Source organism: Scyliorhinus canicula, chromosome 13, assembly GCF_902713615.1.
Source record: "Scyliorhinus canicula chromosome 13, sScyCan1.1, whole genome shotgun sequence".
Lineage (NCBI taxonomy): Eukaryota > Metazoa > Chordata > Chondrichthyes > Carcharhiniformes > Scyliorhinidae > Scyliorhinus > Scyliorhinus canicula.
The window spans coordinates 120,694,014-120,716,734 of record NC_052158.1 but is presented as its reverse complement, the minus strand read 5'-3'; the positions used below and the strand labels follow the sequence as shown (position 1 = coordinate 120,716,734).

The 22,721-nt window shown below is 48.1% G+C and overlaps 1 protein-coding gene across 11 annotated transcripts in view; it reads right to left on the bottom strand.

The window, feature by feature from the left end:
• The window catches only part of mcf2l2 (MCF.2 cell line derived transforming sequence-like 2), a 465,252-nt gene that overhangs the window by 295,486 nt on the left and 147,045 nt on the right, over positions 1-22,721 (bottom strand). For all 11 annotated transcript variants that reach the window (XM_038816480.1, XM_038816477.1, XM_038816487.1 and 8 more), the window contains one exon: positions 18,473-18,556. In XM_038816480.1, the coding sequence (XP_038672408.1) occupies positions 18,473-18,556 (84 nt within the window). The remainder of the gene's footprint in view (positions 1-18,472; positions 18,557-22,721) is intronic.

Genomic DNA, 22,721 nt, shown 5'->3' with positions numbered 1-22,721 from the left:
GCGTGTGCCGATCGGCCAGAGAATCCCCGTTTACGCCGGGATCGGGGGGGCGGTGCTGTTTTTGCAATGCTCCGCCCCCTCAAAAATGGCGTACACCCACGCGGCACGCCATCGGGATGGCTTCAGGATGTCACCTGAGGCCCTCCGCCGATGCTCCGCCCCCGATAGGCAGAGTCCCCGACGGCATGGGGCGCGTGTGCTCACACCGTTCGGGGACCTCGCATGGCGGCTGTGAACTGAGTCCAGCTTCGCCACAGTCGGGGGTGCTGTTCCGCTGGCAGGAGGGGCTTTGGTGGGGCTGGGGCACTGGTGGGGGTTGGTCCGCAGGTGGCGAGGCTGGTTATAGGGGGGCATTTATGGCTGTCCAGGTCCGCGCGCGGCTGGCACCATGTTGGACGGTGCGGCCATAGACGCAGCCTGATAGGGCCGTATCCGCAGGTAAAGCTGGGAGTTTTACACTGCGTGGCTGTTAGCCCCCCACCGGGCGGAGGATCGGTGCGGGGGCGCCGCCAACTTTCTGGTCATAAGATTCAGACGGATCCTACGGACATAGCCGCAGGATCGGAGAATCCAGCTCTATGTTTCTGTATTACCTGCAATGGTTTCCCTTCCCTCTCCCACACCATCACCTCTGCTGTTCCGGAATGGTTTATCCTTGGTTCCCTTCTATTTCTCCTTCATAATCTGCCCTTGACAACATCATCTGAAAAGACAGGGTTAGTTTTCATACGTTTGCTGACAACACCCAACTCTCCCTCACCATTACCACTCCTGACTCCTCTACTTTTGCTAAATTATCAGACTGCTTTTCTAATATCTAATACCGGATGAGCTGTAACGTCCTCAAATTAAATCCATTGGGCGGGATACTCCGTCCAGCGACGCTGGAATCGGGAAGCACGATTGGGCGGAGAATCGAGTGTCAGCTGAAAATCAAGGCCAGCGCCGGGGCCTGTACGGAATGCCATGCTCTGGTGCCTCAACAGCTGCGTGAATGTGTTCTCCCCCTATCTCGGTAATCTCCTCCTCCCCACAACCCTCCTTTGGCGCACATCGATATCTGGCCTTGCAACATCACCAATTTTAATCATTCCGCCATTGATGGCTGTGCCTTGATCTGCATAGTCTTTAAACTCTGGAATTCCCTTTGTAAACCTCTGCCACCTCTCTTTCTTTCTTTAGAATGCTTCTTAAAACCATTGACCTGACCAAGATTATGGCCATCTGACCTAATGCTGCCTTACGTGGCTTGTTGTCAATGTTTGCTTTATGATGTTCCTTTGAAACACTCTGGGTGGTTGTATTAAAGTAATGATGCTTTATAAGTGCAAGTTGTTGTTGTATATCATTGAGGATGCAACAAGCAACAGCAGAACCTGTACTAAATGTCACATTGTAACTACATTGCTGCCACCACCTCACAGAACATCCTTTTGCTGGCTTTATTTTTTTCCAGTTTGAGGTTCACTCTGGTACTCCATACAGGTTCACCCACATCAAAGCTCGCGATTTTCTTACCGCGTTGCGCCTAGCGCCAATCCCGTTGTGCCAGGAACATCACAGGAGAGGCGCAGAAGGGCTTTGTGCCGGGTGCAAAACCGCGAGTGCATCACCCAGCCCGCAGCACACAGCACAATGTGGATCACGCCCTCGCTAGCTGTGATCCAGATTAACATATTTAAATGACCCATTAGGGTGACCATTAATACTGGTCTCCCACAGGCTTAGACCAGGCATGATGGTCACTCCAGGATTTTCGAAGGCCAATGAAATCCCCCCCCCCCCCCGGGTAATCGGGGACAGTGGGGGAAGGGGGCCCTTAGCGACCACATAATGGGGTGTGCTCAGTTGGAGGGGGTAATGCTCATGTTTGCGGGGGTTTGCATTGTCCCTCAGTGGGCATGTAGGGGAACCTTTCAAAGGGTTTCCCGATCTCGGAGGAGCTGGTCTAGCCGGCAAGTTTAGTTTCCCAGTGCAGAAAAACATTTCTAAATGCGGGCTTGACAGGTGAAAAACTCCCCAAGGCCCAAGGTGTGGTGGAATACAGTTCTGAATCTCACCCTACAGGAAGCACCCTGCCAGATCGCCCATTAGTCATTTTTGGGAGAAAATCGTGCCAGATAACGTAGAAACGGTTCAGGATTGTTTCAATCATCGAGAATCATTGTCCAGTGGATGCAATATAAGGAATGATGTATCACTATGGCTCTATAAGTGATGGAAAACGGCTTATCAATGTACTGATTAAATCCTAATTATGTCACATTGCTTATGTTGAAATAAATTTCTTGGGAGTGTGGGAGATTGCTGCCCCCTTGTGTTCTTATTTTTCAATTTTCAATTTTGTTTTTCAAATTTAGTGTACCTAATCAAATTTTTCCAATTAAGGGGCAATTTAGCGTGGCCAATCCACCTACCCTGCACGTCTTTGGGTTAAGGGGGCGAAACTCACGCAAACATGGGGAGAATGTGCAAAGTCCACACGGACAGTGACCCAGAGCCGGGATCAAACCTGGGACCTCGGCGCCATGAGGCAGCAATGCTAACCACTGCGCCACCGTGCTGCCCACCCCCTTGTGGTCTTATGTAGCAGAAAGCTTTTTCACCAATCTTAACAATTTAATGTTCTGATGATATTAATACATTTTCTTATTATTCCTTTTCCTCTATCGTAAAATACATTTGCCATTTTGCCATCTTGATTGTTACTCTTCTAAAGGCAACTTAAATATTATCATGCTACTGCATTTAACTTTGCTGTCTACTAACAGCGCTCACCACTTTCTATGTGAAAATCAAACATCAGCATTTAAAAACTGCTTGCCAACTTAAACATTGGAACTTTCTGCCTGAGATACTCTGTTCTTTCAAAGGCAACAGGTACGTCCTGCACAAATCCAACCTGGCCAATTACTGCCTCTTCAATCCACTCTTGATCATGAAATGAAATGAAATGAGCAAAATGATGGAAGGGATCATCAAGGGTTATTAAGCAGCACTCATTCAGCAATATTTACCAGCCCACTAATGGTCAGTTTGTGTTCTGTCAGTGTCACTCAGCTCCTGACCTCATTGCAGCCTTGGTTCAGACATGAAAAAAGGAGCTGAATGCCAGAGGTGAGGTGATGGTGACTGCCCTTGACATCAAGGCAGCATTTGACTGAGTATGGCATCACAGAGCCGAGCAAAACTGGAGTCATTGGGAATCAGGGGGAAAACCCTCCGCTGGTTGGAGTCATAGCTGGCACAAAGGAAGATGGCTGTGGTGTTGGAGGTCAATCATCTCAACTCCAGGACATCACTGCAGGGGCTCCTCAGGGTAGTGTCCTAGGTTCAACCATCTTCAACTGCTTCATCAAAGACCTTCCTGTTATCATGAGTGTGGTATTATCATAACTTTCAGTACTGCAAGGGTTAATGAAGTATTGAGAGTAGCGACTAGAGCAGGGGTGGGCAAACTTTTCCGTGCAAGGGCCACATTCAAAAATTCACAATTCACAAAGGGCCGCATAGTATATTAAGTAAAATAATTACTTCACCCGGTTATGATTCTGGGCGCCTCATATAGAACATAGAACAGTACAGCACAGAACAGGCCCTTCGGCCCTCGACGTTGTGCCGAGCAATGATCACCCTACTCAAGTCAATGTATCCACCCTATACCAGTAAGTAACCCAACAGCCCGCCTCCATTAACCTTAAAAAAAATTTAAAAAAAAAAAAAAAAATTAAAAAAAATTTTTTTTTTTTTTTTTAATGACTTGGCGGGCTGCAGAAATACCTTTGGCGGGCCGCATGCGGCCCGCGGGCCGTAGTTTGCCCACCCCTGGACTAGAGGGAGCGACAGTTACAACTATGTAAGGCAGGGTGCTAAGCCTTGTGGGAAAGTATGCACAGGAATTAGCTAGTGAGAGTCAGAAGTACAGATAGTGTAAGTGAGTACAGATCATAGTTTAAACCAGTAGTGAGATTAGCTGTAGATGAATTTAGTTTAGATGTTATTATTCAACTGTGTATTCTTTAGGAGCACGTATCGAATCCAATTTAGTAGTGTTAATAAATTTTATTTTTAAAAAAAATATTTTTATTCTCCTCCTTTTTCACAATTTTTCTCCCGAATTTACACCCAACAACAATCAATAACCAACAACAAATATCTCAAACCCCATAACAGTAACAACGATCCCATCCTCCCACCATGCCCAGACATCAGCCCGCATGTTAACATAAACAAATGACAAAGAAAAATCAGGGATTACCCATAGCCATCTTCAACATACATAGCCCCCCTCCCCCCCAACCCACCCACCCATCCCCCCCAACTAATGTTCGATGTTATCCAGTTCTTGAAAGTGCATAATAAATAGTGCCCATGACTTGTAGAACCCCTCCGAGCTTCCCCTCAGTTCGAACTTAACCTTCTCAAGGTTATTCCAACAGGTCCCCTCCCCACACCAGGGCACAGAGTGGAGAGGCTTCTCTCCATCCCAGCAGGATCCGCCTTCGGGCGATCAATGAGGCAAAGGCTATGTTATCTGCCTCCGCACCCGTTTCCAACCCTGGCTGATCCGACACCCCGAATATGGCCTCCTGGGGACCCGGGTCCAGCTTCACATGCACCACCTTGGAAATGGCCCTAAAAACCTCCTTCCAGTACCCCCCAAGCTTTGGACAGGACCAAAAGATATGAACGTGATTAGCGCCCCCCGCCCCCCCCCCCCCCCCCCCTCCCCACAACGCTCACACACATCTTCTACCCCCTCAAAGAATTGGCTCATCCTCGCCCTCGTGAGGTGTGCACCTTCAGCTGTATCAGCCCCAACCTCGCACATGAGGTAGAGGCATTCACTCTCCGGGGCACCTCACACCAGACCCCCTCCTCTACAACCTCTCCCAGCTCTTCCTCCCACTTCACTTTGATCCCCTCCAGTGGTGCCTTATCCTTTTCCAACATAGCTCCGTATACCGCTTTCCCCTTCTCCAGTCCCCTTGCCGCCAGCACCTCCTCCAACAACGTGGAGGCCGGTTCCTCCGGGAAACTCTGTATCTCCTTCCTGGCAAGTCACGAACCTGCATATACCTAAACACTTCTCCCTGCTCCAGCCCATACTTCGCTTCCAGCTCCCTGAATCCTGCAAATCGATCCCAAAGAAACAAATATTTTAGAGTCTTAATCCCCTTCTCTTCCCATTTCTGAAAGCTTCCGTCCCACCTCCCTGGCTCAAATTTGTGGTTCTTCCGGATCGGCATTTCCCTCGACCCTGCCCCCAACCTGAAGTGTTGACGAAACTGCCTCCAGATTTTCAATGAAGCTATTACTACCGGACTCCCTGAGTATTTCCCTGGAGCTATCGGGAGTGGGGCCATTGCTAGTGCCTTCAGCCCCGACCCCCTGCACGAACTCTCCTCCATTCTGACCCACTGGGAATCAACCCCTCTGACCCAGCTCCGCACCTTCTTCACATTCGCCGCCCAGTAGTAGTACATCAGGTTCGGGAGACCCAAACCCCCTGCCTGCCTTCCCCTCTGTAGCAGCAGCTTCCTCACTCTGGCCACCTTCCCTCCCCATATAAACGAGGTAATCCTCCCCTCAATCTCCCTGAAAAAGGACTTTGGCAGGAAAATCGGTTGGCATTGAACAATAAACAGAAATCGCGGCAACACATTAATTTTAACCGCCTGCACCTGACCTGCCAGTGACAGAGGGAGACCGTCCCACCTCGCCAGGTTGGCTTTCACTCTCCCCACCAAACTAGTGATGTTGTATCTGAGAAGCCTTCCCCACTCCCGGGCAACCTGCACCCCCAAATACCTAAAGTGAGTCCCTGTCCTATGGAATGGCAGCCCCACCACCCCTGCCCCCACCCCTGGCCGAGACACCACAAAATACTCACTCTTGTCCAGGTTTAGCTTGTACCCTGAGAACGACCCAAATACCTGCAGCAACTCCAACATTCCTCCTATCGACTCACTCGGCTCCGACACATACAGCAGCAAGTCGTCGGCATACAAGGACACCCTATGCTCTATCCCCCCCCCCCCCGGCACTATTCCTTTCCATGCTCCCGAACTTCTTAATGCGATGGCCAACGGCTCAATCGCAAGCGCAAACAGCAGGGGGGACATAGGACATCCCTGCCTCGTCCCACGGTGGAGAGAAAAGTATCTCGAGCTGATATTGTTCGTGCGGACACTTGCCTTCGGCTCCTTATATAATAGCTTTGCCCAGTTCACAAATCTTGGTCCAATCCCAAACCGTTCCAGCACTGCCATCAGGTACCCCCATTCCACCCGATCAAACGCCTTCTCGGCTTCCAGTGCCACCACCACCTCTGTTTCCTTCCCTTCCGCCGGTGCCATAATGAAGTTCAAAACCCTCCTAATATTCGAAAACAGCTGCCTCCCTTTTACGAACCCTGTCTGATCCTCACCTATCATCTTCGGGAGGCACCCTTCCAGCCTACCTGCCAGTACCTTCGCCAATACCTTTGCGTCCACATTAAGAAGTGATATCGGCCCATACGACCCAAACTCCGTCGGATCCTTATCCTTTTTAAGCAACAGTAAAATCGATGCCTGCCCCAAGGTTAGCGGCAGCACTCCCTTCCCTATCGCCTCTTCAAACATCCCTACCATCAGGGGTGCCAACTTATCCTTAAATTTTTTATAATATTCCACCGGAAACCCATCCGGCCCTGCCACCTTCCCCGACTACATCCTCCCAATCGCGTCTTTTATCTCCTGCTCCAGTATTGCTCCTTCTAATGTAGCCTTGTCTCCCTCCCCTAGCCTCGGGTACTCCAACCCATCTAGAAATTCCTGCATCTCACGGTCTCCCCCGGGTGGCTCTGGCCTGTACAACCTCTCATAGAATTCCTCAAAAACCTTGTTAATCAGCTCCGGAGCCACCACCAACTTCCCGGCTCTATCCCTTACCTGAAGAATTTCCCTTGCTGCTGCCTCCCTCCGGAGCTGACCCGCTAACATATTGTCTCCATGCTCATAAACTGCACCCCTCGCTCGCCTCAGTTGGCGCACCGCCTTCCTGGTGGATAGTCGGTCGAAGCTTGCCTGTAGTTCCTTCCTCTTTCCCAGCCTCGCTGGGTCCCCATCCTCCGCATAACTCCTATCTGCCTCCAACATCTCATCTATTAGCCTCTGCCGCTCCAACCTCTCCTCTTTGTCCACCCTGGCCTTAAAATGAAATTACCTCACCCCTCACTACCGCTTTTAGAGCCTCCGAGACGACTGCCATTGACACCTCACCCATACAGTTGAATCTTACATATTCCTTAATTACCTTTTCAATTTTTTCACAGAATACTTGGTTCCCCAAAAGCTCCACATCCAGTTTCCACCCCGGCCTCTGCACTACCCCTTCTTCAGTACCATATCCACCCAATGTGGCGCATGATCTGACACAGCAATTGCAGAGTATTCCGACCCCTTGACTCCAGCCAGCAAAGCCTTTCCCACCACAAAGAAGTCAATCCGCGAGTATACCCTATAGAAAAATGAGTACTCCCGTTCCCCTGGGTGCAGGAACCACCAAAGGGTCCACCCCTCCCATTTCCACCATTATCCCAGCCAGGGCCTTTGCCCCCCCCCCCCCCCCCCCCCCCCCCACCCCCCGATGGGACCAGCGAGCGCGGCCATGATCTGTCCTTGGCTCCTGCACCAGGTTCCAGTCCCCCCCCCCCCACAATCAGCTCGTGTGTGTCCAAGTCAGGAATGGCTCCAAACACCTTCCTCGCAAATCCCGCATCGTCCCAGTTGGGACCGTATACATTTACCAGCGCCACTAATCTCCCGTCCAGCACCCCGGCCACAATCACATATCTACCCCCCTGATCTGCCACTACCTTCTCCATCTGGAAGCGTACCCTTTTGCTGACCAACACTGCTACCTCTCGAGCCCTTCCATCAAATCCAGAGTGAAACACTTGGCTAACCCAGCCCTTTTTAAGTCTCACCTGGTCCTTCACCCTCAAGTGAGTCTCCTGCAGCATTGCCACATCGGTTTTCAGACGTTTAAGATGCGCAAGCACCCTTGACCTCTTGACCGGACCTCCTAGCCCCCTCACGTTCCACGTAACTATCCTTACTGGGGGTCTCTCACCTCTCCCCCCCCCCCCCCCCCCCCCCCCCCCCCACCCACCTTTCTTATCCATCATCATCATACAGCCGGGCCCTGCCCCATAAGCCTGACCCTCCCCTGTCCATTGTTAACATCGAAACCCTTCCCCCCCTTCCGAAAACCCCCCCTTTCCCCCTGAAACAACATTCCCCAACATCCAACCCTTCCCCTTCCATCTCGCTCACCTCGTAGGCCCATTGACGCCTGCTACCCAGGCTCCAATGTCCGCAGCCCTCCTCTCCTCTCACCTCCGTTCACTAGCTGACTTTAGCTAGCTAGTGCGGGTGGCTCCCCCCTGCCAAGACATATCATCCCCTTCCACCCAGTCCCAGAGAAAAACAAAAACCAAACCCAACAATCCAACGCATACAATTCACTAACATAACATTTAACCGTCGCAACACAGAGCGCCCATCAACCCACCATTAACTTAAACACTATAACAATGCAAAGAGAAGTAGATTACAATACAAATCCGTAAAAAGAAAGTTATAACATTTATACATTTTCCGGCTGTTCAAACACAGTCCACAGTCTCTCTTCCAGTTCCGCTCATGTCCGCCCCAAGCCTTCTGCCTTCACGAACGCCTCAGCCGCATCCGCTGTCTCAACATAAAAGTCTTTGCCGTTATACGTTACCCTCAACCTCGCTGGGTACACCATGCCAAATCGTACCCCCTTCTTGTACAACGTCGCCTTCACTCGCCCAAACACCGCTCGTCTTTTTGCCAACTCCACGTCAAGTCCTGGTAGATCCGGACCGTAGTACCATCCCATAGTACCTCCCGCTTCTGCTTCGCCCAGTTTAACATCTTGTCCTTCATGAAAAACTTATGGAAGCAGATAATTACTGCCCTTGGCGGCTCGTTCACCTTGGGCTTCGGCCTTAATGACCAATGGCTCGGTCTAGCTCGTACTGGGAGGAGCTCTCACCCTCCACCATCAGCTCCACCAAATTCTTAGCAAAGTATTGTGTTGGCCTTGGGCCCTCTGTCCCTTCGGGCAAGCCCACAATTCTCAAATTATGCCGCCTTGAGCGATTTTCCAAGTCTTCCAGCTTTGCTGGAGACCTCTATTAATCTCCACAGCCCTCCACAACTCATCTCCCATCGAGGTGACCTGGTCGCTGTGTCGTGACATGGCTTCCTCCACTTCTTTCACCTTCTCGCCCTGCTCTCTCACCCCGGCCAATGCCTTTGCCACCGCCACCTTCATCGGGGCGATTATCGGGACGATTGCCTCCTCCACCAGTAACTACAATGCGGCCGCTGTCTCCTTTTTCCAGGCCTCCATGTGTCTCGCAAACTGTTTTTCCAGCTCCACCGCCATCACCTCGGTGATCTTCTCCACAGTAAATAGTGCGGCCCTGCTTTGCAGTTCAGCTTCCGCCATCCTATCACCACTTTTATTCGTCTTCTCCTTCAGCGGCGACTCTGTGCTTTCTCCATTCTTCGACGCTGCTTTTCGCATCCTTAGAGGCTTATTGTTTTTTACTTTCTTTCTCTTCTCCTCTCTTTCCCTCCACCCATCTGTCTTTCATCAATCTGAATTATTCTTTTTTTCAAAAAGAAAAGGGGAAGAAAAAAAAACTTCACCAAACTTCTATAAATTTCTTTAAATCTTCCAGCTTTCTTTCTTTCTCCTCTGTACTCATCCAGAACTCCCCTGGGACCAGGTTTCAGCCTTCTTTCTTCCCTCTTAGGTGGGAGCCATCTGATGTGGGTCACCCCACTTACATGGTGCCCTGGACTTGGGCCTGCCTCCTCGGCCTCCTCGTAGCTCCGCCCCCGCTGCTCTGGCCCCGACGCCGCGCTGGGCCCAGGACCTCAGCCCCCGCCGCCCCAACACCCGCGCGGGGTTCTTCACCGGTTTTTAAACCGGCCCCGCTGGCTGCTCCTGACCCCAAAGGCCGTCTTTAGTCGGGGGGGGGGGGGGTGCGGTAAAGTTCGGTGAAATCCCCGAAAATGCCACGACGCGTGGCCACCGGCGGGAGCTCTTCATAGTGTGAATAAATTTATAGCTTTGTTTAAGTTCAAGCCATTATGTGGTCTTTGTGAACACTATGCCAACAATCCTAAAACAAGCAACACAAAGAACACCACAATGAGGTCAGAAGTGGGGATGTTCACAAATGACTGCACAATGTACAGCACCATTCGCGATTCCACAGACACTAAAACAGTCCATGAACAAATCAGCAAGATCTGCACAATGTCCAGGCTTGGGCTGACAAGTGGCAGGTAACTTTCACGTGGCTCAAGTGCCAAGCAATTACCATCTCATACAACAGAGGATCGAACCACTGCCCCATGATTTTTAATGGCATTACAATTGCTGAATCACAATCAACAAGCTGGAGTTACCATTGATCAGAAACTGAACTGGACTAACCATATAAACACTGTGACTACCAGGGGAGGTCAAAGGCTAGGAATTCTGCAGCGAGTAATTCACCTCCTGACCCCCGAGGTCTGTGCATCATCTGCAAGGCACAAGTTCGGAGAGTGATGGAATACTTCCCACTTGCCTGGATGCTTTCTGATTTGACATTGAACCCAACATTTCAACAGGCGCTCCCTGGTTCCGACTCTGCACCATTCATTAATGGTTCTCCAATGATGGGGATTCTCATTTGCTTGCCAAGTCCATACAGATCCTAGCTTCCCGATAGTGTGCCAGAATGCCTCTGTAATTTGGTGCAAATTCCCACATAAAGTCTGTGAGCAAGTGAGAGAGTGATGGTAGACCTGCATTGTTCGCCTGCCACTCAGTACAAAGTCCAGGCCAATGACTAATTGCTTTTTAAACAGTCGAACTAACAAAAGATGATTATTGGAAAGTGACTGGTGGGCTTCTAAAAGAGAGAAAATGTAGCCAACTCCATTTTAAGTTTTATTAGAACATAAGAACATAAGAACTAGGAGCAGGAGTAGGCCATCTGGCCCCTCGAGCCTGCTCCACCATTCAACGATCTTTTGTGGACTCAGCTCTACTTTCATACCCGAACACCATAACCCTTAATCCCTTTATTCTTCAAAAAACTATCTATCTTTACCTTAAAAACATTTAATGAAGGAGACTCAACTGCTTCACTGGGCAAGGAATTCATAGATTCACAACCCTTTGGGTGAAGAAGTTCTTCCTAAACTCAGTCCTAAATCTACTTCCCCTTATTTTGAGGCTATGCCCCCTAGTTCTGCTTTCACCCGCCAGTGGAAACAACCTGCCCGCATCTATCCTATCTATTCCCTTCATAATTTTATATGTTTCTATAAGATCCTCCCTCATCCTTCTAAATTCCAACGAGTACAGTCACAGTCTATTCAACCTCTCCTCATAATCCAACCCCTTCAGCTCTGGGATTAACCTAGTGAATCTCCTCTGCACACCTTCCAGTGCCAGTATGTCCTTTCTCAAGCAAGGAGACCAAAACTGAACACAATACTCCAGGTGTGGCCTCACTAACACCTTATACAATTGCAGCATAACCTCCCTAGTCTTAAACTCCATCCCTCTAGCAATGAAGGACAAATTTCCATTTTCCTTCTTAATCACCTGTTGCACCTGTAAACCAACTTTCTGTGACTCATGCACTTGCACACCCAGGTCTCTCTGCACAGCAGCATGCTTTAATATTTTATCGTTTAAATAATAATTCCGTTTGCTGTTATTCCTACCAAAATGGATAACCTCACATTTGTCAACATTGTATTCCATCTGCCAGACCCTAGGCCATTCACTTAACCTGTCCAAATCCCTCTGCAGACTTCCAGTATCCTCTGCACTTTTCGCTTTACCACTCATCTTAGTGTCATCTGCAAACTTGGACACATTGCCCTTTGTCCCCAACTCCAAATCATCTATGTAAATTGTGAACAATTGTGGGCCCAACACGGATCCCTGAGGGACACCACTAGCTACTGATTGCCAACCAGAGAAACACACATTAATCCCCACTCTTTGCTTTCTATTAATTAACCAATCCTCTATCCATGCTACTACTTTACCCTGAATGCCATGCATCTTTATCTTATGCAGAAACCTTTTGTGTGGCACCTCGTCAAAGGCTTTCTGGAAATCCAAATATACCACATCCATTGGCTCCCACTTATCTACTGCACTGGTAATGTCCTCAAAACATTCCACTAAATTAGTTAGGCACGACCTGCCCTTGATGAACCCATGCTGCGTCTGCCCAATGGGACAATTTCTATCCAGGTGCCTCGTTATTTCTTCCTTGATGATAGATTCCAGCATCTTCCCTACTACCGAAGTTAAGCTCACTGGCCTATAATTTCCCGCTCTCTGCCTACCTCCTTTTTTAAACAGTGGTGTCACATTTGCTAATTTCCAAACCTACCGGGACCACCCAGAGTCTAGTGAATTTTGGTAAATCATCACTAGTGCATCTGCAATTTCCCTAGCCATCTCTTTTTGCAGTCTGGGATGCATTCCATCAGGGCCAGGAGACATGTCTACCTTTAGCCCCATTAGCTTGCCCATCACTACCTCCTTAGTGATAACAATCCTCTCAAGGTCCTCACCTGTCATAGCCTCATTTCTATCAGTCACTGGCATGTTATTTGTGTCTTCCACTGTGAAGACTGACCCAAAAAACCTGTTCAGTTCCTCAGCCATTTCCTCATCTCCCATTATTAAAACTCCTTTCTCATCCTCTAAAGGACCAATATTTACCTTAGCCGCTCTTTTTTGTTTTATATATTTGTAAAAACTTTTACTGTCTGTTTTTATATTCTGACCAACTTTACTCTCAATCTATCTTACTCTTTATAGCTTTTTTAGTAGCTTTCTGTTGCCCCCTAAAGATTTCCCAGTCCGCTTGTCTCCCACCAATCTTTGCCACTTTGTATGCTTTTTCCTTCAATTTGATACTCTCTCCTTATTTCCTTAGATATCCACGGTCAATCTTCCCTCTTTCTACCGTCCATCCTTTTTGTTGGTATAAACCTTTGCTGAGCACTGTGAAAAATCGCTTGGAAGGTTCTCCACTGTTCCTCAACTGTTCCACCATAAAGTCTTTGCTCCCAGTCTACCTTAGCTAGTTCTTCTCTCATCCCATTGTAATCTCCTTTGTTTAAACACAAAACACTAGTATTTGATTTTACGTTCTCACCCTCCATCAGTATTTTAAATTCCACCATATTGTGATCGCTCCTTCCGAGAGGATCCCGAACTATGAGATCATGAATCAATCCTGTCTCATTACACAGGACAAGATCTAGGACCGCTTGTTCCCTCGTAGGTTCAATTACATACTGTTCTAGGAAACTATCGCGGATACATTCTATAAACAACTCCTCAAGGTTGCCTTGACCGACCTGGTTAAACCAATCGACTTGTAGATTAAAATCCCACATGATAACTGCTGTACCATTTCTACATGCATCAGTTATTTCTTTGTTTATTGCCTGCCCTGCCATAACGTTACTATTTGGTGGCCGATAGACTACTCCTATCAGTGACTTTTTCGCCTTACTATTCCTGATTTCCACCCAAATGGATGCAACCTCACAAGAGGTGATCGTCTCCCTGGACGCAGAAAAGGCCTTCGACAGAGTCGAATGGAAATACCTCATAGAGGTACTGGAGCGGTTCGGGCTTGGAACAGGGTTCACCGCGTGGGTAAAACTCCTATACAACGCCCCCATGGCGAGTGTACGGACCAACAATACCAACTCCCAATACTTCCAGCTGCACAGGGGCACCAGACAAGGATGCCCACTGTCCCCACTGCTGTTCGCGCTAGCAATCGAACCGCAAGCAATTGCGCTCAGGGCAGCAAAAAATTGGAGGGGGATCCGAAGGGGAGGCAGAGAGCACAGAGTCTCACTCTATGCAGACGATCTGCTCCTCTACATCTCGGACCCACAAAGCAGCATGGACGGAATCATCGCGCTCCTGAAAGAGTTTGGAGCCTTCTCGGGCTACAAACTCAACATGAGCAAAAGCGAGATCTTCCCAGTACACCAGCAAGGGGGGGGGGGGGGGGGGCAGCACTAAAGGGGCTGCCGTTCAAACAAGCCCGACATAAATTCCGCTACCTGGGGATCCAAATAGCCCATGACTGGAAAGGGATCCACAAATGGAACCTCACCAGCCCGGCGGAGGAAGTAAAAAAGGACCTGCAAAGATGGAACACACTCCCGCTCTCCCTCGCGGGGAGAGTCCAGACGATCAAAATGAACGTATTGCCCAGGTTCCTCTTCCTGTTTAGATCCATTCCGATCTACATCCCCAAGGCCTTCTTCATAGCGCTGGACAAACTTATCATGGCGTTCGTATGGGGGGGTAAAAATGCTAGGATCCCAAAGAAGGTCCTACAGAAAACAAAATCCAGGGGGGGGCTAGCCCTCCCGAATCTACAATTCTACCACTGGGCGGCAACAGCCGAGCGAGTAAGGGGATGGATCCAGGAGCCAGAAGCCGAGTGGGTGCGTGCGGAGGAGGCCTCCTGCATGGGGACCTCCCTCCGGGCCCTCGTCACGGCAGCACTCCCATCCCTACCCAAAAAACACTCCAGCAGCCCAGTGGTGACAGCCACCCTCCAATCCTGGAACCAACTGCGGCAGCAATTTGGCCTGAACAAAATGTCGGACAAGGCTCCCATCTGCAACAACCATAGGTTCAAACCAGCACTGACTGACGCCACCTTCAAAAGGTGGAGACAGGACAGGGGGACACTGACAGTCAGGGACATATACACGGACGACAGGATCGCAACACTGGACGAACTGACAGAGAAATTTCAGCTAGCTGGGGGGAACGAGCTACGGTACCTGCAGCTCAAAAACTTCCTACGAAAGGAGACAAGGACGTACCCACAACCGCCACGACAGACACTACTGGAAGACCTACTGGACGCAAGTATCCTAGAGAAAGGGAACTGTAGTGACATGTATGGCCGACTGGTAGATAGGGACGACACCGTACTGGACGCAACAAGAAAGAAATGGGAGGACGACCTGGGGATGGAGATAGGGTGGGGACTCTGGAGCGAAGCACTGCATAGGGTCAACTCTACCTCCACGTGCGCAAGGCTCAGCCTGACGCAACTAAAAGTGGTACATAGAGCCCACTTAACGAGAAACCGTATGAGTAGGTTCTTCCCGGAGGTGGAGGACAGATGTGAGCGGTGCCAAAGAGGCCCGGCCAACCACGCCCACATGTTCTGGTCTTGCCCCAGACTTGTGGAGTACTGGACAGCCTTCTTCGAGGCTATGTCCAAAGTGGTGGGGGTGAGGGTGGAGCTATGCCCGATAGTGGCGGTCTTCGGGGTTTCAGACCAGCCAGATCTATTCCTGGGGAGGAGGGCGGACGCCCTTGCTTTGCCTCCCTGATCGCCCGCCGTAGAATCCTGTTTGGCTGGCGGTCAACAGCACCGCCCAGAGCTGCAGACTGGCTGTCCGACCTCTCGGATTCTCTCCAAATGGAGAAAATCAAATTCGCCATCCGAGGGTCGGACGACGGCTTCCACAGAACGTGGGAGCCATTCATGCAATTGTTCCGGGACCTGTTTGTGGCCAACGTACAAGAGGAAGAATAGTCGGGGCAAGGTAGCCGGCGGGGAGGGGGGGGGGCTACGGGCTCGTTACGGGGGTTTGATGGCTAGCTAAGGCCCAAAACCAAACTAAATAAATGCCAATAAACATGTTGGGGAATGTAAAATATGTATGCCGGCGAAGAGGGGGAGGCCACAGTTATTACTACGAAGATGCTCACCTGTAAATATATATGTTAATTTTTGCGTGTTTTTTTTTTCTCTCTCTAACAATTTGTAATTTGTTCAATATAAAACATGAAAACTGAATAAAAAACATTTATTAATTAAAAAAATGGATGCAACCTTATCCTCCATAGCACCGATGTCATCCCTTACTATTGCCCGGATGTCATCCTTAAATAACCGAGCTACACCACCTCCCTTACCATCCACTCTGTCCTTCCGAATAGTTTGATACCCTCGGATATTTAACTCCCAGTCATAACCATCCTTTAACCATGTTTCAGTAATGGTCACTAAATCATACTCATTTACGCCATCAACTCATTTACTTTATTCCGAATACTACGATCATTCAAGTAAAGTACACTTATGTTGGTTTTTTTTACCTCTGTTTTGAATCTTAACATCTCCAGTATTATTACTTTTAGTATTACTAGGCCTATTCACTGAGCTCCCCTCAGTCACTGTACCTTGTACTGTCGCCCTTTTTGATTTTTGACTATGTCTTCTCTGCCTTACACTTTTCCCCTTACTTCCTTTTGCTTCTGTCCCTGTTTTACTACCTTCCAACTTCCTGCATCGGTTCCCATCCCCCTGCCACATTAGTTTAAATCCTCCCCAACAAAGGGATCACACAAGTTTATGAATTGGGACCAACAGCAACATTAGATATTATTTGAGAAGGCCCATGGTGTAACTGATGCCACTGAGCATTTTGTCTACCACAACTTAATGGTTATTCGTTCACATTTATCAGCAGGAATAATTTCACCCAAAGTGACTGCGACTGTTTGGATTAGACGCAGAGCTCTCGGCAACACATATATCAGAAACAGGCCATCAGTCAAACGTCAAGAAGGGGAAAGTTATTATTTTTGAAGCAATTCACATTGCAGACTGCCTAGTCCTGATTTTTTCCCCATTACTAACAACATGAAGGTCTTAAAAATTGCTCGCTCTGGGGGTATTTCCAAATTCATGAACAATCCCATCTGTAGAGATGCCGAGTTACTGTGAAATAACATGACATTCAAAACTTCAAGAAAAAGTTGCAACATTTATGAATGTTGCTTTTAAAGGCTCCCCATACATTTATTAAAACGCATAAGTGCCAAAATAATAATAAGAATCTTTAGTAATGTCACAAATAGGCTTACATTAACACTGCAATGAAGTTACTGTGAAAATCCCCTAGTCGCCATATTCCGGCATAATCCACGCATGATGGTTGAAATATTTTCTGTACATTTTGACAAGAATAAAAAGTGGTTCTGAAGCAAAGGGATCACACAAGTTTATGACTAATAAATTTAGGGACTAATAAATCAAAAGACAAAAATTCATTTCATGCATTATTATTTATTTTGCGTTGAAATAGTCTCAAAACTATTCTCTCCTCTCGCCCCTTGTCAAGGCTGCTGCCTTGCTCTGCATTACAAGCCAGCTGTTTAGCCCAGTGTGCTAAACCAGCCCCTCAAAATAATCGCTTATTGTCCCAAGTAGGCTTCAATGAAGTTACTCTGAAAAGCCCCTCATCGCCACATTCCGGCCCCTGTTCGGGGAGGCCGGTACGAGAATTGAACCCGCGCTGCCGGCCTTGTTCTGCTTTGCAAACCAGCTATTTAGCCCACTGTGTTCTCCTATTGCTGTTTGTGGGCCAGCAAATTATCTCTTTTTTTAATTCTTTTGTGAGTTGTAGGCAACTGTGGCAAGGTCAGTATTTATTGCCCATCTCTAATTGCCGTTCAGGAGGTGGTGGTGAGTCACCTTCTTAAACCGCCACAGACCAACTGGTATAGGTACAACCACAGTGCTGGCAGAAAGGGAATTCCAGGTTTTTGACCCACCCACTGTGAAGAAACAACGATACCATTCCAAGCCAGGATGGTGTGCAGTTTGGAAGGAACTTGCAGTTGGTGGTGTTCCCATGCTCCAAGTGACCGTGTCCTTCTAGACAGTAGAGATTGCGAGTTTGGAAAATGTTGTTGAAGGATGCTCAGTGGGTTCCTGCAGTGCATTTTGCGGAACGTACACACAGCTGCCACAGTCCATCAATGGAGGTTTGAGTGAATCTTTAAACTGGATTATGGGCTGGATTTTCCCCTCCCCCAGCTGCTTGTTTCTTGGCCGACGCGCCATTCTTTGGCGGCAGGATTCTCTCCTCTCGCCCCTTGTCAATGGGATTTCCCATTGAAGCCGCCCCACATTGCCGGAAAACCCGTGGGCAAGAACAGGGAATCTCAACATCTGCCGAATTCCGGCCTATATAAAAAGAAACCTTTTCGTCTTTCTTTTAACATATAGTTAAGAATTAACTGAGCTTGAACCATAAAATGGGGAAACTGGAGGAGATTGCAAAATTGTCGGGATTCTCTATCAAGTGCAAAACATTCAGGGTATTTCAAGCAAATGCAACATAACTATATTATTCTGCAAGGATTGATCATTAGACATGAGGCCAAGCAGATCATGAGTTTAGCTGTCTGCCTGTAGCACTGCACAGCATGAACTAAGAAATGAAATACTGAACTAAGAGACTTGTCTATCGTGTTCCCGACAACACCAAAGAAGAAAACACTGCTAATTTCTCACCTGATAGGATAGCAAATTGTTTCTGTAACTGTTCGATGATATCAACCGCAAGCAGGGGTCTTATTTCTTGTTGCATGATTTCATCTGTGGAGAAAGTAAGTGTAATCCAGTGAGTTAAGCTCAGGACCAAGTTACATTGTCAAGCAAGAGAAATGTTCAGGAATTAAAAACGACAATGATTTCCCAAGACACTGCTCAGGTTTCAGGCATAAGACTATCTGATTACTCAAATGTGTTATGATATTTTGGGAAAAAAAAATCTCACTGCCTTCAGTCCATCTACTTCATAGGTATTCAGTGTTGATGCAAACTTGAAGAATGAAAGCAGTAAATAAATGAATTGAGCACGGGGTTGCTGTTCTCTGATCAAAAATATACATTAAATTTTCCCTCAGTCAGGTTGTAATAGATATTTTGTTTTCAGACAAAGCATCTTTTCATAACATGTCTACCAGAATCTATTGCTCCCTCTTCCAATGGCTTCTGCCGCCGGTAACTTAAAGGTCATTCTTTTGTCATGAATATTTCCTCTTTGTAGCCATTCTTTTCCCCGACCAAGCAGCTCATTTTGTGGAAGGAAAGTACGAGAAAAAGGAAATGCAACCTAGAATAACTTGATTAGACCTTATTAAACATAAATATAGATTGTGTCCATCCATGTAACAGAATAAATACAGCAATTACATGTTCCTCTTATCAGTAATTATACACACGACAACCAGATACTGCTTCTGTTAAAATTGCATTTGTTCACATAGGACTTCAAACTGTGCTAGGAATCTAAATAAATGCCCTAATGGCTACTGTTAAAACACAGTGGATGATTAAATGGAGAGCAACACAACCACTAGGATCTAGAACTGTGTGATTTAAAGTGCAGCAACATAGGATATTAAATTAGTGAATGCTGCAGCATAATCAGGTAACCTCTACAACGTGACATAACGTGACCTTGCAAATCATAGAATTTACAGTGCAGAAGGAGGCCATTCGGCCCATCGAGTTTGCACGGCTCTTTGAAAAAGCACCCTATCCAAGCCCACACCTCCACCCTTTCCCCATAACCCAATAACCCCACCCAACACTAAGGGCAATTTTGGACCCTAAGGGCAATTTTGCATGGTCAGTCCACCTAACCTGCACATCTTTGGACTGTGGGAGAAAACCGGAGCACCCGGAGGAAACCCACGCAGACACAGGGAGAACGTACAGACTCCGCACAGACAGTGACCCAAGCCGGGAGTCGAACCTGGGACCCTGGAGCTGTGAAGCAGTTGTGCTAACCACCATGCTACTGTGCTGCCCAAAGCTGCAAGGCTGCATGTTACTCAAAATGACAAACAAATAAAGTGCTGAGGAAATAGGCACGTGGTTATCCAAGATAATTTAAATCAGGTTTATAGAAAGTGAAAGCGGTGTATAGAAGCGATTCAGCGGGACTCAAGTTAAAGGCGTCTGCAGCACTGAGAAAAATCCCGCTATCCCGTACCAGCCTCCCCAGACATATGCGACTAGGGGCTTTTCACAGTAACTTCATTGAAGCCTACTCGTGACAATAAGCGATTTTCATTTTCATTTTCATCCAACGGCATATTGCTGGGTATTTGTGGCCTCGGGGAATTTCTCCCCACCAATGCCACACTTGGGGGGATTTCCTCCCCCCCCACCCTTTACAGGCCTCCCATTCTGTTATGACCCCCCTCACCCCTAACCTTGGGGAGGCCCCCTAGGTCTGACCCCTGGCAGCACCAACCTGGCACCCTGTCACTGCCATGGTACCTGGGTGCATTGCCAGGGTGCCAGGCTGGCAGTGCCAATGTGTCCAGGTGCCAGACAGAGTGTCAGGGTGCCGCCCTACCCTGTCCCCATCCACCCTGAGGTCTCCAATGGTCTGGGAGACCCCCCCAGGTGCCGTTACAACTGGTCCATGTTTGTGTGGACCAGCACTAAACGGCGCTCTGTTGAGGTCTCCCAGGCGCGGATGGCGCGGATCCGACATCTAGATAGTTAAATGAGCCACTCTGGTCTGGGTCTTGCCCAGCGAGCCGGGGGGGGGGGGGGGGGGGGGGGGGGGGGGGGGCGGGGTGAGTTGGGTGATTCGCGCAAGGTTTTACTCCCGACGCAGATCCCGATTTGGACCCGCACGGGATTCTCCTGTTGCACCCAGATTTGCACTGGGTGCAACCGGGTTGTTGCATCATGCCCATTGGGAGGTTGTCTGAAATAAAAATGTTTGAGCCACTGGTTATGTCTGGAATCTCTCACCAGTCAGTGCCACACAATCAGTGAAAATTGCTCTGCTTCACTGTTGTGTGAATACCATGGGGCACTTTATCTCCTACATGTTACATTCATAGATTAACAAGAGAAAGGTAATTTCATTTGCTGGAGCTGGATCTTTTTCATTGAAATAATGAATAATAAAAGCTTTGAACAGAGTGAAACTATGCCTGTTTATAATTCCACATCTGTCTTTTTCTGAGTGCAGAGCCCCAGACTGAATCTTCCATTCAGGATCTCACTTGTGATTTACAGAATGTCAATACCAATTTTGGATTTATATTTTTGGACCTCATTATATACCCAAAGAATGGGTGTAACACATCAATACTCACTCAACCAGCCCTTGCACTCTGCACCAAGACAACCTTTTATCTCTCTTTTATTAGTGAGGATAGTTAATATTGATTCAAGGCTGGACCTGCCCACACTCAGCTTTACTTTAGTTAATCTAAAGTAAATAACACTAGAAAAAAGTAATGAATATTTTTATTTGGAGTTATAATTTGTAAAATTCTCAATTCACTTAATATGCTTATCATGTCTGAAGCTGTGAATGTTTTAAAACTCCCTCTGACAATTTTGTGGTCAACCCTACAGAGCCAAACACAACTGGGCTGATGTGGATAGCTGTTCATAGCTGAGATAGTGGGAGGGACACTGCAATTAATCTTCAAGGTAGCGAGAGAATTCAGGCAGGGCCCCTTCTGAAAATACCTCATCGAAGCACCTTGAGGCATTTACTATGTTAAAAATGCTACATAAATGCAAGTTGAGGCAGCGCGGTGGCACAGTGGTTAACAATGCTGCCTCGTGGCGCTAAGGACCCATGTTAAAACACCAAAGCAGGAGCCAATGCAGATCTACGCAGTTCCTCAGCCTGGGAAGCAGAGTGAAGTTTACTCATACCACATCCAACTGTGAACGGTTATGGAAAATCAGACGATCAGAAAATCAGAAGGAAGACACCACGAAGATTATTATCCTCCCTTCGCTCAGAGTGAGTGTTGGTGAGAAGAGGTGGAGTTTAGTGTCCCCGAGGCAAGTTCAGAGCTGGGGAGGGTCTTCTGATCGGGCAGGAGGGTGTGGGGTGGGGATCCTGCCACCTTTCCGCCTCCCTCCAATCATGACTGGGGAGAGAAGCCTTGCCATCCAGACACCAATAAAAGCCATTAAGGACCACTTAAGGGCCTCATCCAATCATCTTGGGTATTCAACCAATGGCAGGCAGGAGACTCGGCATCTGGGATGGTCACTCATCAAATCCTGTCAGATTTTCTAGTAGCCGACAGGAAGGTTCCTCACTCCTGGGAACTCTGTGTTTAACTGAGGGATCCAGCATTCGAAAGGCACCCTCCTCCCTGCTCTTCCCTCCATTACTCCTCCTCCCCACTTCACCAACAAACTCCTCTCAAGGCCCCATCACACCAACATTCACTTCTCTCTAGGGATCCATTGGCAATCCCTGATGAAGGCTCCATGGTAGTACCACCAGTGGCAATCACTCCCAGTGACTCTACCAGTACTGGAGAGCTGTCAGCCTTTGACTGGCCATGCACCCACCAGGTTGGGATTTCCAGCCTACTTCAGGTTTAATCAGGCAGTAGACCCAAGGCTGTCAGCTGACTGCCAGTTTGGAATGTAATAGTGTCAGGCCTGCTGGGGAAAAGTGATGCAGGCTTTCCATCAGTTCTTGGTTGATGGGTGAGCCCCCGTCACTCACATTTAATAGTAACCAATGTTTGGACTGAGAGTAGTGGAAATTATTCACTTCTGTCGGGTCCCCAGTACATGAAATGAAATCAAGAACTTTATTCTCATCATCGCCTGAAAATAAATTCCTTGATTAACCAAAAGATGCTTGCCATAAATCGAATGACCACAGGGTTAGCCCTTTGTTCTGGGAACTACCACCAAGGGTCACAAGAATAAAGGAGTTGTTTCTCAGCCAGTGGAATCTCATTGTAAA